Below are 16,319 nucleotides of genomic sequence, written 5' to 3' on the forward strand. Positions count from 1 at the left end.
CAGAGACGATGGGCCTCGTTTCCGGCACAGGAACATGGCGACAAAATGACAAACGACAGGACGGTTAAAGCGGTGCCATTTCCCCCCTTCCAATGCAAACTCTGGGTCGCTCCGCAGCCCTGGACCCCTGCAGGGCTTCCGATTCGCTCAGGCTGCCGCGCCCTTGTGAATCAGAGCTTTCATGACAATGCAGATAATGAGCATAATTACCCTCAAGTAAAGGGATCTTATTTCACAGTGCAAGCTTGTTTGTATTAATTAACAGAGCATAATAAATATTGCCCATGTGAGGAAGGGGATTAAAATACTAAATACTGTACTTGGTATCCATTTTCCTCTTAATAGTCCTGAAGGTGTATATTACTGGTCCTGCTCCAGGGTGAGAAGCAGATGGACAACAGCAGCACTGCTGGATGAAATGATTTCTCTCCGTTTGCAGATGGGCAACATCCATTTAAAGGGGGGGGGGGGGGGGGGGGGGGTTATTCATGCCAAAGTGTAACAAGCATATTTGCTTTCTAGAAACAACACATCCCTGTTTAAAAAGGAACAGGAATCAGGTTACATGGACAACTGCTGAGAACAAGAATCAGAGATTGTAGACAACTGACACGCAGACTATCAGAGAACAGGAATTGGGGATTGTAGACAACTAACACAGAGACTATCTGAGAATAGCTTTCGGAGTAAATAGACCAGCCTTGACTTACACCCTGGATCACTAAAGGACAGAAATGCTCAATGAAAATAATGTAATTGATAATGGATGCCTTCATTTTCAAAGGCTGTTTACTACAAATCAGTTTATGTCTGTTGGCTAAATGAATTGTAGATGAATTTTGAATAAAGACAAACAGTTTATAGTGTACGATGAAGCAGGACTTCACATGGGGCAGCTTACCCAGGCTAGGAGCTCTGTCAGTCAGCAATGGCTGTCCCATTTCTGACCTTGCTGTAACAGCCTAATTCATTTCGGCTGAGACCCCTGCTACACAAAAACATGCCAGAAGGAAACTCAATTCACATTTAATGAAAATGTTCAAAATTTTCTGGGCCCCCTGTTCTTCTCTCATTACCGCTTTGCTGCTCCTGGACACAGTCGCCATCACCAATGCTTCACCGTCCCAGTGAGAGGCTAATCGGGTGTTTGTCTCGGGGAGTGTTGGGGGGAGGAGGGGGGCGATTGTAGCCTCTTCATTAAAAGCAGATGACCTCACTGTTTATCCTCAGTTCATCCACTCTGCCCCCATACCAAGGTACAGCATTTATACGATATGATATGTATATTATGCAATATTTGCAAACATCTGCCTCAAAATGTTACATTAAAAATGGAGGACTGACTTCTGTGTTTTATAACCTGAAACCATCAAGAAGACGACACGAGTTTAGTGAGGCACTCAAGCACAGGTTTCAGGACTGCGGATGTACAGATGGCTAAGCCAGGTGGGTGGGGGGGGGGGAGAGAAACGGAAAGGCTTGAAACTCGACATGGCAACTGCTAAATGGACAAGGAGGTTTGGGGATGACAGCATGAAAGGAGGACCAGACACAGGTCGGCGTTATGGACAGGCATGGAGAACACGGAGGGACGATCCATGCTGAGGCTCAAACAAAACAAGGGACTTAAAGTAAAGCAAAACGAAACAAGAAACAAAAGGAACGACGATGGTTCTAAAACACAGACAGGCAGGTAGAAAACAATGAATTGAAGAAGGGAGCAGCAAAGGAACAAACTACACCATCAGGTAACAAATACAGCAAAAGCAGGAGCAAACAAAAGAACAAAGAAATGCAACTAAACACAATGACTGACTGGCTGAGAAGAGTAATGGGGCAGGCACTCAATGAACAATAACAACGAGGCTAAATAAGAGACAGGTGTGGGCATTTAACGAGCACTAATAACACAGGAGCACAAGTGAGGATAATCAACGCACAAAGGATCAAACGGCAGGAGAGACTAAAATAAAGGTAACAGATATACTACAAAAAGGGAAACACGGGGAGCAAAAACAAGGAACTATGACGGAAATACAGAAATATATAAGCAGCACAGAAAATACAAAGAAATGTATATGACGTGAACTAACACAAAACGGCATAGCCAGTGACACCTGCTGGCCAAACTGAGAAATAACACAATGAAGGGGGCAGGGCAGGGCCCGATCCTGACAGGTCAGGATAAATGGGGGGAGTATGGACCTGGCACACAGAGAGGCACGTCCAGGCACTAGTGAAGGATGGATGGGCTGCTGATTCCTAATGGGCCAGTTTGCGGGCGAGTTCATGTCAGCAAACGGATGCGGGGGGGCGGGGCATAAACATGAGTGACAGAGGCCATTCTGAAAATCACATGCAACACGGTCCCACGGTTCCACTTTCCTCCAGGACGTGCCGGTGTGATGGCATGCTTCAGAGGTCCGTCTCCCAAATCTGGCCCCTAAAAATAGCCCGTCTCTTTGGGCCTCAAGCGTGCTAAAAACCGCAGGGATGAGCTGGTGAAGTCCGAATGAACCACTTCAACAGGAAAAATAAATGTCAAGTGCAATCTAATTTGTTGCGGAGGCTACATAAAGGTCTGGCGAGCGGCGTGCAGACACGGCCCCGACTGGCGTGGCGGGGCCCGTTATTGTTAGACATGTCGGCGTGCCTGGTTTCTGTTGCCGAAAGGTCACCAGCAACGAGTACTAAACATCTCAGCACACCACTGCTGCAGCCTCATGGGAGAGCTGAGATCTATCAGGCATTTTGTGCTTTTTAAATACACAAGAACCACAAAGAATTCCTCAAAAAATGGAAACAAAGACCATTCAAAGCAGAAACTAAGTTGGTGGGGAAGCTCTAATAGCTCGGCTACAGCGTAGCAGATTATGCAGCTAAGGACCGGGTTAGGGGACGGAATGCATTCATCAATTCCAATACAGATCAGGAAATGGAACTGGAGTTGAAATTTAAATCCCCCCGAAATTCGAATTCAATTCCAAATCTGTTCCACATAGTTTTTTTTCCAATCCCAACTCCAGTTCCATTTCCTGATTTGGATTAGAATTGATGAATGCTTTCTGGAATGGTCCCTCTGCTAGTGGCAACAGCTAGTGACTAAACTACCAGATTATATGCTGTGGTACTGACCTGCAGAGCTACAGGAAATAGTCTGTGGGGCTGTAATAGAGCCTCCTAAAGACTTCCTGCGGTGTGGAGTTGCGTAGGAGCCAGCTCTGCAGGGGGCTGTCATCGCAGTACTCCACGGTGGGACCATAGCTGCCGTCCTGCAGCCTGCCAATGGTCAGGCAGGACTGGGTAATGACGTGAAGGAATGTGCCCTTCTGGGTCCGCAGACACGAGGAGACAAGCCAGTGAGATGGTGTGTATCCCCCCCCCAGCACAGCATCAAAGAAGGGACACGAACTGGGGTCAGATGAGCTGGGTTTGTAGTGATCATTAATAGCAGGAGATGCTATTAATGACTTCCTCCCTGCAGTCGTGATAAATGTTGCGATGCTAAGACGTCTTAATGCTAAACGATTAAGGAACTGTGACCAGGAGGTCTCACTGCAGCACTGCACTACATCACTGCACTTATATTCTCTGTAGAGCAACTTGGAACCATAAAACATAAAGTCTCATTTACACAGAGAGAACCTTGAAATATATCTACTGCCATTAAGTGTACAATATTTAACCACTTTTATACGTTTTTTATACTTAAAGGACTAATTTATTCTCTTTGCCAATCCTTATCAATGAGATGGAAGAGTCTAATGAACAATCGACACACTGCTAAACCCCAGAGGTGGAGATTTCAACTACTCAACTGGTGGGTTGAAACAAAATCTTGGTCTGGACTTGTACTGTCTGGACTTGAAATCTCTACCTCTGCTAAAGACAAACCAGGTCCCACTGAGGCTAACTGAAATGCAGGCTACACAATTTCAAACAGCAAACAATGACACTTACCCTGAAGTCATATTCCCACCTGCCCACATACTTTATATAAAGACACAAAAAAAACACAAAGCAATTTTTGCTTAAAGTTGATAAATGATGAATAGTCTTGCTCATCTGATGCACTTTGGTGTATGACTATTGATTCCATGATAATTATTCTAAACCATATATAGAACAATAAGACCATTTCCTTTACATGCTGACAAACCCATATTGTCTGTGGAGCAAATAATTATTATGCCTCATCTGGATAAACTGAAGTCCTCCAACAGCCCCATCTAGTGGTCGAAACCCTTCTGTTCCCACCACATTCCCATTTTAACGACTATGGCAGCGATGCCATTTGATGGTCAGTCTGCTGGTGACCAGGATCGCAGTTTATTATGTTTCTGTTTTAAGTTACTGAAAATACAGCAGCAGATAATGAACTCATGAATCTGTGAGGATGTTCCCTTCGCAGACATGAGGCTCCGAATCTTGTGAAAAATTAGACCGGTATGACTGGGTGGGTCTGAGGTGGCTTTTATCCCATCCAGACCCGAACTCCCTTGTTAGCAGATCGTCTGGGGTGGACGTGATACACTCCCCTTCTGAGCTCTCAGGAGTGGAATGAGACCCCTCCAGTGAGACTGATGTTCCTACCTCCGCATCATACTCGAACATCTGGTTCCCCTTCATGAGGTGGCATTTGAGCATCACGACGGGCCCATTGAGGCGGGACACGTCCAGGCACAGGTCATCTGTGCGGATCTCCTTGTCCGCCGTGTAGGAAAACACCTGCAAAGGTTCAGAGAATGGACACCTCTGTCAGACGCCTTGATCCCAGCATCCACATCTAGGGGAAGAACAAAGCCATGGGGAGACCCTGCCCCCCCCCCCCCCTTGCCTCACCTGGTTGCCCCCCATGCCGTGGCAGTTGAAGAAGCCCACCTTCTCGTTTTCTTTCCTCCCCATGTTGTCCACGCACTGGTTCGTCTCGACATTCCGAATCTGGGAACGTCAGATGAACGGAGTTAAGAGTGAGATGAAGTCCTGGGATCATCGCTACAGAGTTTGATACGTTCATTGTGCTTTTCATTTAACTGTTACAAATGGGAGCATTTTTCTTTTCTTTTCGAGGTTGTATAAGTTATAAGATACAATTTCGAATTGCAAGCGTACGGATGTTCAGCGGCCCACGTGTCGGACATGGGGATGGGTGTGGTGGGCACAGCGGTCGCTTGCTCACGTCGCTTTGTTGGACCCTTGGACAGCATCTTAATGTGCATTTCTGCAGTGAAGCAGCCTGCTACACAGAGAGGGCTTCCCTGCCATAGGTGCCTCCGCTGTCAATCATCCAGTCAATCATCCAGTCAGATCCCCTCTGCTGCTCTGCAGCCGCCTCATTACTGCTCCGTTATACTCCGAAACCGTCAGTGCAGTGCAATGTCGCCTGTCACCATCCTAAGCCTGGTCCCAGCTATACCTTATATCAGATTATCCACTCACCAGCTTCACTCTGTTTTGCCACTTAACAGATATTTGTACCCGGCGAGATGTACGCGAGTTATAGCTCAGCGTTTTTGCCTATTTGTACAGATGATAGTTCCTTGGCTGTCCGATGTACATGTGGCTGCCGCATATGAGAGTTATACTTGTCATTCTCATTAATATTCATATACACCACAATTACGCGAGCGTCGCATCTTTCATGTGAAAGTCCCATACAGAGGCAAGCTGACACGGTCTCGGGCCCCTGGGCTATTTCAGTTGTTAGCGGCCCCCCACAGTGGCGGCTTTCCATGGGGGGCCCTATTTCAGACCACTGTTCATCGATGCTTCCGCCTGTGAAAAGCCATGCATTAAAGCAGCCCTGCTCCTATATGAACATCAGATGTATGACGCTGCATGTTGTACAATGTGTAACACAGTAAATATAAATATGTAAACAGCTCTGGAAAAAATGACAGGACTTCAGTCCTGTTTCTAAGAGCCTGATACATACTGTCCTAGCAGTGCACTTCACACCTGCACTTAATGCTTCCCATTCCTTTTGAAGGTCACTTTATGTCATCCTCCGATTCACGAGAAACTGTTGGATAAGGTAACGGTCATCTCTGCCATTAGAAAGTTGCTTCGGCTCTCTACCTGCCTGGTTTTTGGTCATTCCCAGTGTCTCCTGCTTCACCTTGTTCCTGTGTACTGCTGTCTTAGAAACATTGAGCCTGGAAGCAGCCTGTCTCGCAGTGAAACCTTCTGCCAGAAGTGCTGATTTTTACAATTTTTTATATGATATTATATGAGGATAATAGCACATGTTGTATTTGACTTTTAAGTATCGAATAGTTAGTATGTCAAACTGCAATGGAGCCCAGCACACGGCAGCCAATCGAATCCGTACTTCACCAAGCGAAAAGTATCTCCTGGGGATCTGGGAGTCTGGGTAGATGTTCTCCAGGTACCAGGAAAAGGGCTTGCACTGCAGCGCCTCCCGGAGGGCCTTGCGGGAGGAGACGTCCCCATAGTCCACCCGTGCCACACCTGCGTGGACGACACCTTTATGAAAAGATTGCTCACAAAACAGTGCCCCCCGACGGCCATTTAATTTCACTACAGTAAAAGTACTAAATGATTATGCAGAAACAGCGACATCACTCTGAGGACAGACAAGGACCTTCTTCTGATTGTGCCCCTTTAAAATACAAATAAAGCTGCATAGATGATCCAAAGAGAGGACAGGACGACTATACGAAACAGAGCATCATGTAGCCAGTTCAAAGCAACTCACAGTTCTTATCCAGTATGCAGGCATATTTAGTGACTCAGGTTAAATTTTACCACCTCATAAATCAGCTAAATTCAGGTTATGAGTAAACAAGAATATTTCAGCGACAAATAATACTCAAAGTCTCCTCCTCTTTAAGAGACATTTCTGCAGCGAAAACACTAACAGGAATTCACTGTTGAACAGCAACCCCTCCTCACCCTCTGCAACAGATTAAATCTCCAGCATTTTCTATCAGAGGGCTAAACAACCGATAGATCCGTAACATTTCCTGCCAACAAAACGAAGGTGTCCTAATTGCAATACTAGAAATGCACAGCAGGGGGAACCCTTGCCACTTACATTCTTGCTTCCAGCCAGTCTCAGGCCAGAACAAAAAAAAATGGACCTATAAAATTTGTATATACATTTGAAAAATGTATTCCACTTATAATTAAAATCTCTAAATCAAAACTATATGACAGGAATTCCATACATCTTATGTTTAAGCAAGACCTACTTCTTCCAGGAATTGCTCAGAAATGATTAATCATCACACCATATGGTGGATATTTTAATAATGAACAAAGTAAAATATCTCTATAAATGAAACAATATCTGTATAAAAGATTTTATTAATTTTCTACTTAAATCTTTTTTTTTTGTATAATGTATGTAAATGTGTCTGAATAAAGGGGTGTGACTATAATCTGTCATTCCTAAGCATGTTCCAGCACTTCTGTCAGTCACCTTGACTGAGATTTAGGACAGGTCTTTGTTCACCCTGAAAATATCCTGCCACTGGATGTTGCTCCAAGAAGCATGAACTTTCCTCACCCCTAGTTAATAAACAAACAGACACAGGCTGGTCTCCCCTGGGGGGATATTTACTCAAGAAGCACCGTAGCAAATAAGAAACCCCACCAAGGTCAAGCCGGCATTATTAGGCAGGCTGAAAAGGAACAAAGAGGTTCTGTGAAACCCAGTCAAAATATCCATGAGTCATAGTAGCTAATCAGAGGTTCCATGAAACCCAGTAAAAATATACATGAGCCACAGTAGCCAATCAGAGATTCTGTGAAACCCTGTCAAAATATACATGAGCCACAGTAGCCAATCAGAGATTCTGTGAAACCCCGTCAAAATATACATGAGCCACAGTAGCCAATGAGTGGGTGTCTGGCACTCAAACTGGCCACTCACAGCTCACACAGACCCCTGCAACTTCCTGACTCATTCTATTCGAAACATCCCATGGGCAGCATTAGCCCAGACAACCCAAAACCACCCTCCTCTGCACAGGAGATATTATGTACATATAGTGCAAAAACAAAAATGAGTACAGTTTCCTCTAAATTACTGAAAAATAATCTGGGAAAAAAACATTTCTGGAGAGCAACTGTGAATGCTCTGTACATCATTGGAGACTCATTAGTTCATTACAGACAGCCACGTGTGCAAACGATGAGACGCAAGGCCCAGCTTGGTGCAGAGCCTGAGAACCACGTAGCTAAGCTCACCCACCTAGAGCATCTGTTGACGTCACCTACATTTCCCCCGACAGCAACGCTGCTAGCAAACTTTCCAAAGGACAACAACGTCGAGGTTGACACAGGCAAAGCGAGGTCCTAGCATCATTACCAGATCCGAAGAAGACACCTAACAACAGGGAACCGGCGTGTCATCCGGCAGGGAAAGTTTAACTGTAACAAAATGCAGAACCTCCACAGCCATGAGATGACATTCTTTGTTAGGTCACTGGGGGCGGAGTGAACTTGGGTGGGGAAAAAAAAGTTGCTTTCAGTGACACACTCAAAATACTGCAAGATGGATTCAATGGGACTGAAGTCACGACTCATTATCAGTAAGCGGATATCAGTGAGCCAAGTCAGCGAGACGTTCCTATTAAAGATTCAGCAGATGCACACAGAGTAATAAAGTGTATTTAAGACTTAAGACGACATTTTTCTCAGAGATCTAAGTTCAAAACTAAGTCAATCTGCAGTTATCTTTTTATAGAGTCAAGTGTACTCAAAAGAGGTTAATTAATTTTGGAACTGGCTTGTGTGGTGACAAATTAAGCAATATGACAAATTATATACAGTAAAGTAGAACGCAGGGTGGGTAAAAATATTATATAAACAAATATGCTACAAATTTTGACATGCTACAGCATGGAACAACCAGCAGGTGCAGCAGGTGGCGCTACCTGGGGAGATGACATAGAAGAAGTCCTTGAAGTCATCCATCCAGACCTCAGCCAGACGCCGGTTGTTCTTGTTGATGACCTGGCCTGTGCCCCCAGGAAAGCTGTACGGAGTGGCTTTGCGAAACACGTGACCCACGTGTGAACATGTGATGATCTCCAGCGAGCCCCCGCACTGCCAGATCTGCAGGACAGCTGTAGTGAGAGATGCTGTCCAAGCTGCTGTGGACTTCCCTGATGCCCTCATCTTTAATACTGATTAATCATTCGTATTTATGCATTACCCCAGTGTTTCGCAATCCAGTCCTTGGGGACCCACAGTCAGTTCATGTTTTTGCTCCCTCTAAGGTCACTTCCAGACTTCCAGTCCACATTTATGCTTCTTCCCATCTCCCTACTGGAGCAAAAACTTGGACTGTCTGGGGATCACCGAGGACTGGACTGGGCAACACTGCATGATTAGCTGAAAGGACTTTTACATAATATGTAACTGCAGTCCATAACATCTCCAACTACTTAACTAGACTAGCATTTCTTCAATCTCTCCTTAGAAACATCCATCCATTCCAGATATTTCTATCCACCACTGACACATAAAATATAACTAATTAATTACTGATGTAGCCCTTATTTTAATCGCGAGCATTGGAGATGAAACATAAATGTGAGAATGGTTGGGGTTCACCTATGACAGGAACGTAGGTACTGCAGTCACTGAAAGCTTAACATTCTGCTGCATTTCATCAAAGGCAAAAGCAGCTGGGTTGTGTTTTACAGAAATCACAGAGGTTTCAGATTTACCCTGAAAGATATTTCTAAGTTCTCTCCCCCCCAGATATCCATTCCTGGGTCATACGTCCCGATCTCTTCGAAGTACGATCTGTCAATAGAGAACAGCCCCCCCGCCATAGTCGGGGTCCTGCAGGAGGAAACGACGCATGAAAAATGTCACAACACTTCATAACGAAGGAAAATACAAGAACCAGAAGCACTTCAGATCAATAAGTTCATGGCTGAAGGAACAGAAATTTCCAACAAAAAGTTCACAACCCAGGGTTTAGGTTCCTTAACTGTTGTGGGTCCTCATTTCAGCTCATGGGAGTTTTACTTACACTAAAACATTCTGAGGGCAGAACACAAAAATAATTGGCTATCTCTCTGAACCAATCAAATTGTAGAGGAGATGGGACCAACTTATCAGATATTGTGGTCCCGCTTCCTTAGTCGCTTGGACCCACCTCCTCTACAATCTGATTGGTTATCTTTCTGAACCAATAATTTTTGTTCTGCCCTCTGACGAGCCTCATTTCATGGGTGAAATTCTGTGTGATTCAAGTTTACCGGGTAGGACAAAGGCCTACAATGACAATCACACTTTCCACTGTGGGAACCCTGCTGGAAAAACCAGCGTGACCAGCTTAAACCAATTTATGATAGGTGACTAGTTTATGGCATGTTTTCACGTGATGGTTTGATGGTTTAGCTGGTCATACCAGCTTATAGTGGGTATTCTAGCTGGTTTAGCTTTTTATACCAGCATGCCCAGCTTGATAGGCTGGCCACACCAGGATAACCAACTGGTGACCCACCCAGCAAAACCATCAAAGAGCAGCAGGAGCTGGGACATGACTTACAAAGATCATGTTAGGTAAAAACAGCTACCAGAATAAGCTGGTATTTTGCAAGTTTTTTTAGCAGGAAAGTTTTGGGTTCAAGCTAAAGTGTTTAATTCTGAGACATTTGCTAGGTTTAGGTTAGACAGCAAAGCAGTTGTTTTGTATGTCACTCGATTCACCTCATCCCAAAACGGTTCACCTTCTAACCCCCATAAGCCATGGATCTGCCATCGAGATATTTCACACTGGCTAACAGCGATTACAGACAAGGGCAAAGACTCTTAGAATGTGGACCGCAACCACCCCTTACTGCCTCTTTATAAACCCAGTTTGATTGCTAAGCCATTCATTTAACACAATCCATCTCCTCCGTTCTCCGAATTCATGACAAAGAGCTCCCAAGACGCCCGTGCTGAGTTACTGGCCGTACGTCTTATGGCTCCAAAGATGCCAGCATTAGCAATGTCAGTTGTGCTGATGTCTCACTTGTTTGTTTTCGTCTCCCGAAATTAGAACATTAAAACGACAGCAAATGCATCAGACAGATGCCTGCAACAATGAGACTGAAACAAATGCAGTCTCTGGCGAACAGGGACATCTGACTGCATCGCAGACACATTTACAGCGCAGTTTCTTCAGCAGATGAGGAGATAATCCTGTGCTTATTTCAGACTACAGCAGCCACATTCAACATCACTACCTATTTAGAACCCAGCATTACCCTTTATTTAGCTGGGTATTAAATCAAGAAGCCAAGTTAAGCACTTTACTCAGCACTAAGTATAATGACTGTGGTTTATTCCTTGTGTTTGAACCATGCAAACTTCTGGCGACTTCTTAGGCCTTCAGTCACTCCTCCAGTCAGCCTGAAACCCTTCACAAGACCATTGACATCAAATAGCTTCAACGCAGCCCCATAGGAAAAGGGTCTGTGGTTTGTCAGATGGTCGTGCTTGAGGACATGTGGCTTTAAAACCCACAATGGGCTGGATTATTTGTCCACAGTAAATCAGGCTGGAATATCCCGTCTCTTATTGATTATTTTATTGGTTCCCATTATATTAAACAAGTAGTGTTTGAGTGCAATAATCCTGCCTGCTGTAGGTGCAGAAGCTTTGTTTTCTTACAATAAAGGCAATTCTTTGAACGTTATATATTATTTCATCTAAATGCCCTCCGATAAGCCTCAGTCTGGACCATCCTCTTGCTTTTTTGCGCCCCGGAACACGCATCCCAGTCGCCCCCTTGCCTGACAGGAAGCGTCCGATCCCCTTTCCTCCGGTCCATCTCCCTCTGAGGTACGGGGTACCATCTGAAGTTCAGCTTCCAGTTGAAGCCGCCATAGGTCATGTCGGATCCCGCCATGTACTCAAACGTGTCGTCGCTGATGACGTCGATGATGGGACACACCACCGCCGTCCTGCGACAACGAGGGCCACAAGACGACCACTGTCGTGAAGGCGGCTTTAACAAACTGCTATTTCCGGCAACAAAAAGAAAACACTGCATTCAAACTCTAAACCTAAATGTAAATGTATCTAAATTTGAAAAAGTTATTTGTTGCACGAGTTATTACTTCGTTAGAATAAAATTTTTGATTTGTAATGGAACATAAGTCATGTGATGCAGGTATATTACTCAGTATGAGAATCAGGCAGAGAGTCATACGGTTAGATGTTTTTAATTTTTGTATTTGATATATTTCATTATTAAATCTTTTTTTACACAGTTTAATAGAGGATTCTTTATAATTCGGGAGCCTTCATACAATGTCTGCTCCGTTAGTGCATATAAAGCTCCTCCGCTTTATATGCACTAACGGAGCAGACACTTACACTAAATTGCTAGTAATGCAGAAGATTAAAAGTCATTAGGTCAGACCATACATGCATGGTAAATTTCTTCATTTTATTTTATTTTATTTTATTTAGGGCTTGTTCCATTTGCAAAGTACACTGCTCAAAAAAATTAAAGGAACACTTTCTAATCAGAGTATAGCATCAAGTCAATTAAACTTCTGTGATATTGACGTGGTCAGTAGCAGAGGGGGTTGTTAATCAGTTTCAGCTGCTTTGGTGTTAATGAAATTAACAACAGGTGCACTAGAGGGGCAGCAATGAGACGACCCCCAAAACAGGAGTGGTCTGGTTTAACAGGTGGGGGCCACTGACATTTTTCCCTCCTCATCTTTTCTGACTGTTTTTTCACTAGTTTTGCATTTGGCTACAGTCAGTGTCACTACTGGTAGCATGAGGTGATACCTGCACCCTACAGAGGTTGCACAGCACAGTCCAACTCCTCCAGGATGGCGCATCAATACATGTCAATTACCAGAAGGTTTGTTGTGTCTCCCAGCACAGTCTCAAGGGCATGGAGGTGATTCCAGGATACAAGCAGTTACTCTAGGAGAGCTGGACAGGGCCATAGAAGGTCCTTAACCCATCAGCAGGACCAGTATCTGCTCCTTTGTGCAAGGAGGAACAGGAGGAGCACTGCCAGAGCCCTACAAAATGACCTCCAGCAGGCCAGTGGTGCGAATGCCTCTGACCAAACAATCAGAAACAGACTTCATGAGGGTGGCTTGAGGGCCCGACGTCCTCTAGTGAACCCTGTGCTCACTGCCTGGCACTGTGTCAGATGTGAAAGGGTCTAAAAAAGTCGTGGAGAACGTTATGCTGCATGTAACATTGTTCAGCATGACCGGTTTGGTGGTGGGTCAGTGATGGTCAGGGGAGGCATATCCATGGAGGGACGCACAGACCGCTACTGGCTAGACAACAACACCTTGACTGCCATTGGGTATCGGGATGAAATCCATGGACCCATTGTCAGACCCTACGCTGGTGCAGTGGGTCCTGGGTTCCTCCTGGTGCGCGACAATGCCCGGCCTCATGTGGCGAGAGTATGCAGGCAGTTCCTGGAGGATGAAGGAATGGATACCGTTGACTGGCCCCCATGCTCGCCTGACCTAAATCCAATGGAACACCTCTGGGACATTATGTTTCAGTCCATCCGACGGCGCCAGGTTGCACCTCAGACTGTCCAGGAGCTCAGTGATGCCCTGGTCCAGATCTGGGAGGAGATCCCCCAGGACACCATCCGTTGTCTCATTAGGAGGATGCCCCAACATTATCAGGCGTGCATACAAGCACATGGGGGCCATACAAACTACTGAGTATGATTTTGAGTTGCTGCAATGAAATTTCGGCAGAATGGACTAGCCTGCCGCATCATTTTTTCACTTTGATTTTTGGGGTGTCTTTGAATTCAGCCCTTTGTAGGTTGATAATTTTCATTTCCATCAAACAATGTGGCATCCTTTCATTCCTAACACATTACCTAGTCCATATCAGTATAGATATCCAGCATGATTTTTTTCCCATTGAGATCTGATGTGTTTTCAAAGTGTTCCTTTAATTTTTTTGAGCAGTGTACATATTTAAATGATCTTTTTGGTGTCCGGTAAACCAACAAACGCAAGATCAATGCAGGATGAAACCTGCCTTACTGCAGCTACATTACACAGAGCAGGAGAAAATGTTTATTCCAGACTCCATGATCACCATCGGTGAGCGGCACAAGAAAGCAGAATTTCTTTTACATCATGTCCAAAAGACGAGAGCTTCAGGCTACGTTAAGCATGTCTCCCCCGAGGGAGGGAGCCGTCAGATTAGCATCCATGGCAGAAGATCGTTTTTGTCTTTTTTTTTTTCCCCTCCTCGTTCCATCACCTTCCGTCTCAATCAGCGTGAGACGCCGTAAAACAGCCACGGTGTCCCCAGCATCCCAGAGACAGGAGCATTATCGGGGGGGGGGGCAGTGCACAAAATCAATGTCAGGAGAGTGCAGGCGTTAACGGGAGTGGACGTCTCTCTGCCCTCACACTGTCTGAAGCTACTGATGGACTCGTCATGCTGCCGAAAGCTGATCGAGGCGCTGAAGAGGACGGGAGGAATACAGATAACGAACGACGGAGGCGCAGAGGCGGAATTACAGCCGGCATGTCCGACACCTTTAACCGCGCAGACCAGCTGGTTTTTGCGTTCTGGATAAGCGTTGGCTAATAACCGTACCCTTCGGTTTACGATCTTGCCATAAATTGCAACATAAACTTTTGCCTCCCTCGGCACTCCATGAGGAATGGGCTCCCATCTGTCCACGCGGGGCGGAGAAGCACCTCACCTGTCCTCTTTGATCCTGGCCAGCAGTGGCTCCAGCCAGCCAGTGGTGCACTCGCAGTGGGCATCCAGGAAGGTGATCACCTGACCCCGTGCGGCCGCCGCCCCCCGCAGCCTGGCGCGAATCAGCCCGGAACGCTTCTCCATGCGTAGCACCCGCACCGGCACCTCCAGGGTCCGTACGTGCTGGTCCAGCTTCTCCTTCAGGAAGTCTGCCGGTAGTGAAATGGATCTCTCTGCCCGGGCCTTGCTGTGCCACGCTGAATGGCTGCATTTATAATTCATTCCACCTTCTCCCCTGAACAACTGCCCCCTTCCTCCCCCCACCACTGTTTTCATCTCTTGGCATCAGATCAAAGCCACCAAAAGCCTTTTTATATAAACACGCTCTGCAGTGCAGGTGACAGTCGTACCTGTCGGCTGGCTAAATTTCAATCTCCCTCACGTCCCGCTCATATTTCTCTGACTGCTTAATGTTTATTTCGTCCATCTGCTTTGCTCATCCCTAGCTGAAGGTTGTTGAGAAATTGATACCCCCACAATCTGCCCCCCCCCCCCACCAGGCCCCCACACCCACACTTCTCCGGATTGATTTTTTTTTTGTCAGACTGGCTATTTTACATGTTCATGCATTTACAAAGCCGCCTTCTTAGGCTGATGCAAGGTTAGCCGCCTTATTCACTTGGGGGTTTTGCTGTAAGGCAGCTGCCCTGGACAGGACTAGGCGTGACCTTGCTGAAAAATCAAGTGTAGGGTGCTTACAGGACCTGCAATAACAGCTAATCCAGTCCCCGTGGGGCCCGAATCGCGACCTTAACCCCAACCCTCCCTTAAAAGAGCCCGAATGGGTTCCAGCTAGAATGTACCTTGTGAAACAGGACCAGGTTGCAGTGAGATAACAACCACCTTCTTAGGCAGAACCGGACGAGACCGCACTGGAAGGGTTCCTCAGCAATAAATGGGGACTGAGTGGAGAGATACCTCTTTAAGACGGAGCTGGGAAATACCTCTCTCACTGGCGTCGTCCACTAGCAGGATCTCCAGCAGCAGGTGGCGTGGCGAGCGGTTGATGGCGCTGTGGACCGTCCGCAGCAGCGTGCTCCAGGCCTCGTTGTGGAACACTATGACAACGCTGGTGTTGGGCAGGTCATCCGGGTACACCTTCGTCTTGCAGCTGACAGGGGCCCAAATACTTGTAGTGAGCATGTAACGTCACCTCGGCCGGTACAGAACCGAAACGCAAGGGCCGCCGCTGGCAGCCGGGTCATATGAGGTCATCGGTTGCCACGGAAACAAAAGTGGAACTTCGGAGGACAGATCAGGGGCAACTCGCTGGACGGCGACAGCGTGGTCCTCACCCATCCAGTCTGACGTCCGGCAGACTCCTGTTGAGGGGGATCATGTCGCTGGCCATGAGGTTAAACTGGTTGATTTTAAACATCTCCTTCATCTTCTCCTGATTCTCCTTGGGGACCACCACCGCCTTCCCCATCTCTCCTGGGCCCTCCTGTGTGCGTGACATCACCGCTGCAATGCAAATATTGAGGGTTTACGCAGGATTATCCAGCTACACTCCTACAGACCAGATGAAAAGTGCCAATGAATGGATTATTCCACAAGCTGTT

The 16,319-nt window shown here is 46.2% G+C and overlaps 1 protein-coding gene across 4 annotated transcripts in view; it reads right to left on the bottom strand.

Annotated features, from left to right (window-relative positions):
- Nucleotides 1–16,319, bottom strand: part of LOC111858322 (polypeptide N-acetylgalactosaminyltransferase 13-like) — a 33,621-nt gene that overhangs the window by 4,221 nt on the left and 13,081 nt on the right. For 3 of the 4 annotated variants that reach the window (XR_011982929.1, XR_011982930.1, XM_072700356.1), the window contains exons 3-11: nt 16,053–16,221; nt 15,702–15,868; nt 14,699–14,906; nt 11,766–11,936; nt 9,702–9,819; nt 8,904–9,084; nt 6,332–6,471; nt 4,843–4,941; nt 4,594–4,728 (exon numbers count right to left, since the gene is read on the bottom strand). Coding sequence is in view for 2 of the 4 variants with exons in the window: in XM_072700356.1 (XP_072556457.1) it covers nt 4,594–4,728; nt 4,843–4,941; nt 6,332–6,471; nt 8,904–9,084; nt 9,702–9,819; nt 11,766–11,936; nt 14,699–14,906; nt 15,702–15,868; nt 16,053–16,221 (1,388 nt within the window). In the remaining 2 variants the exon portion in view is untranslated. Of the gene's footprint in view, nt 1–476; nt 3,330–4,593; nt 4,729–4,842; nt 4,942–6,331; nt 6,472–8,903; nt 9,085–9,701; nt 9,820–11,765; nt 11,937–14,698; nt 14,907–15,701; nt 15,869–16,052; nt 16,222–16,319 lie in introns of those variants that run through there. The other variant, XM_072700355.1, reaches the window with a different exon arrangement.

This window comes from Paramormyrops kingsleyae, chromosome 16 (genome assembly GCF_048594095.1).
Source record: "Paramormyrops kingsleyae isolate MSU_618 chromosome 16, PKINGS_0.4, whole genome shotgun sequence".
Taxonomy (NCBI): domain Eukaryota; kingdom Metazoa; phylum Chordata; class Actinopteri; order Osteoglossiformes; family Mormyridae; genus Paramormyrops; species Paramormyrops kingsleyae.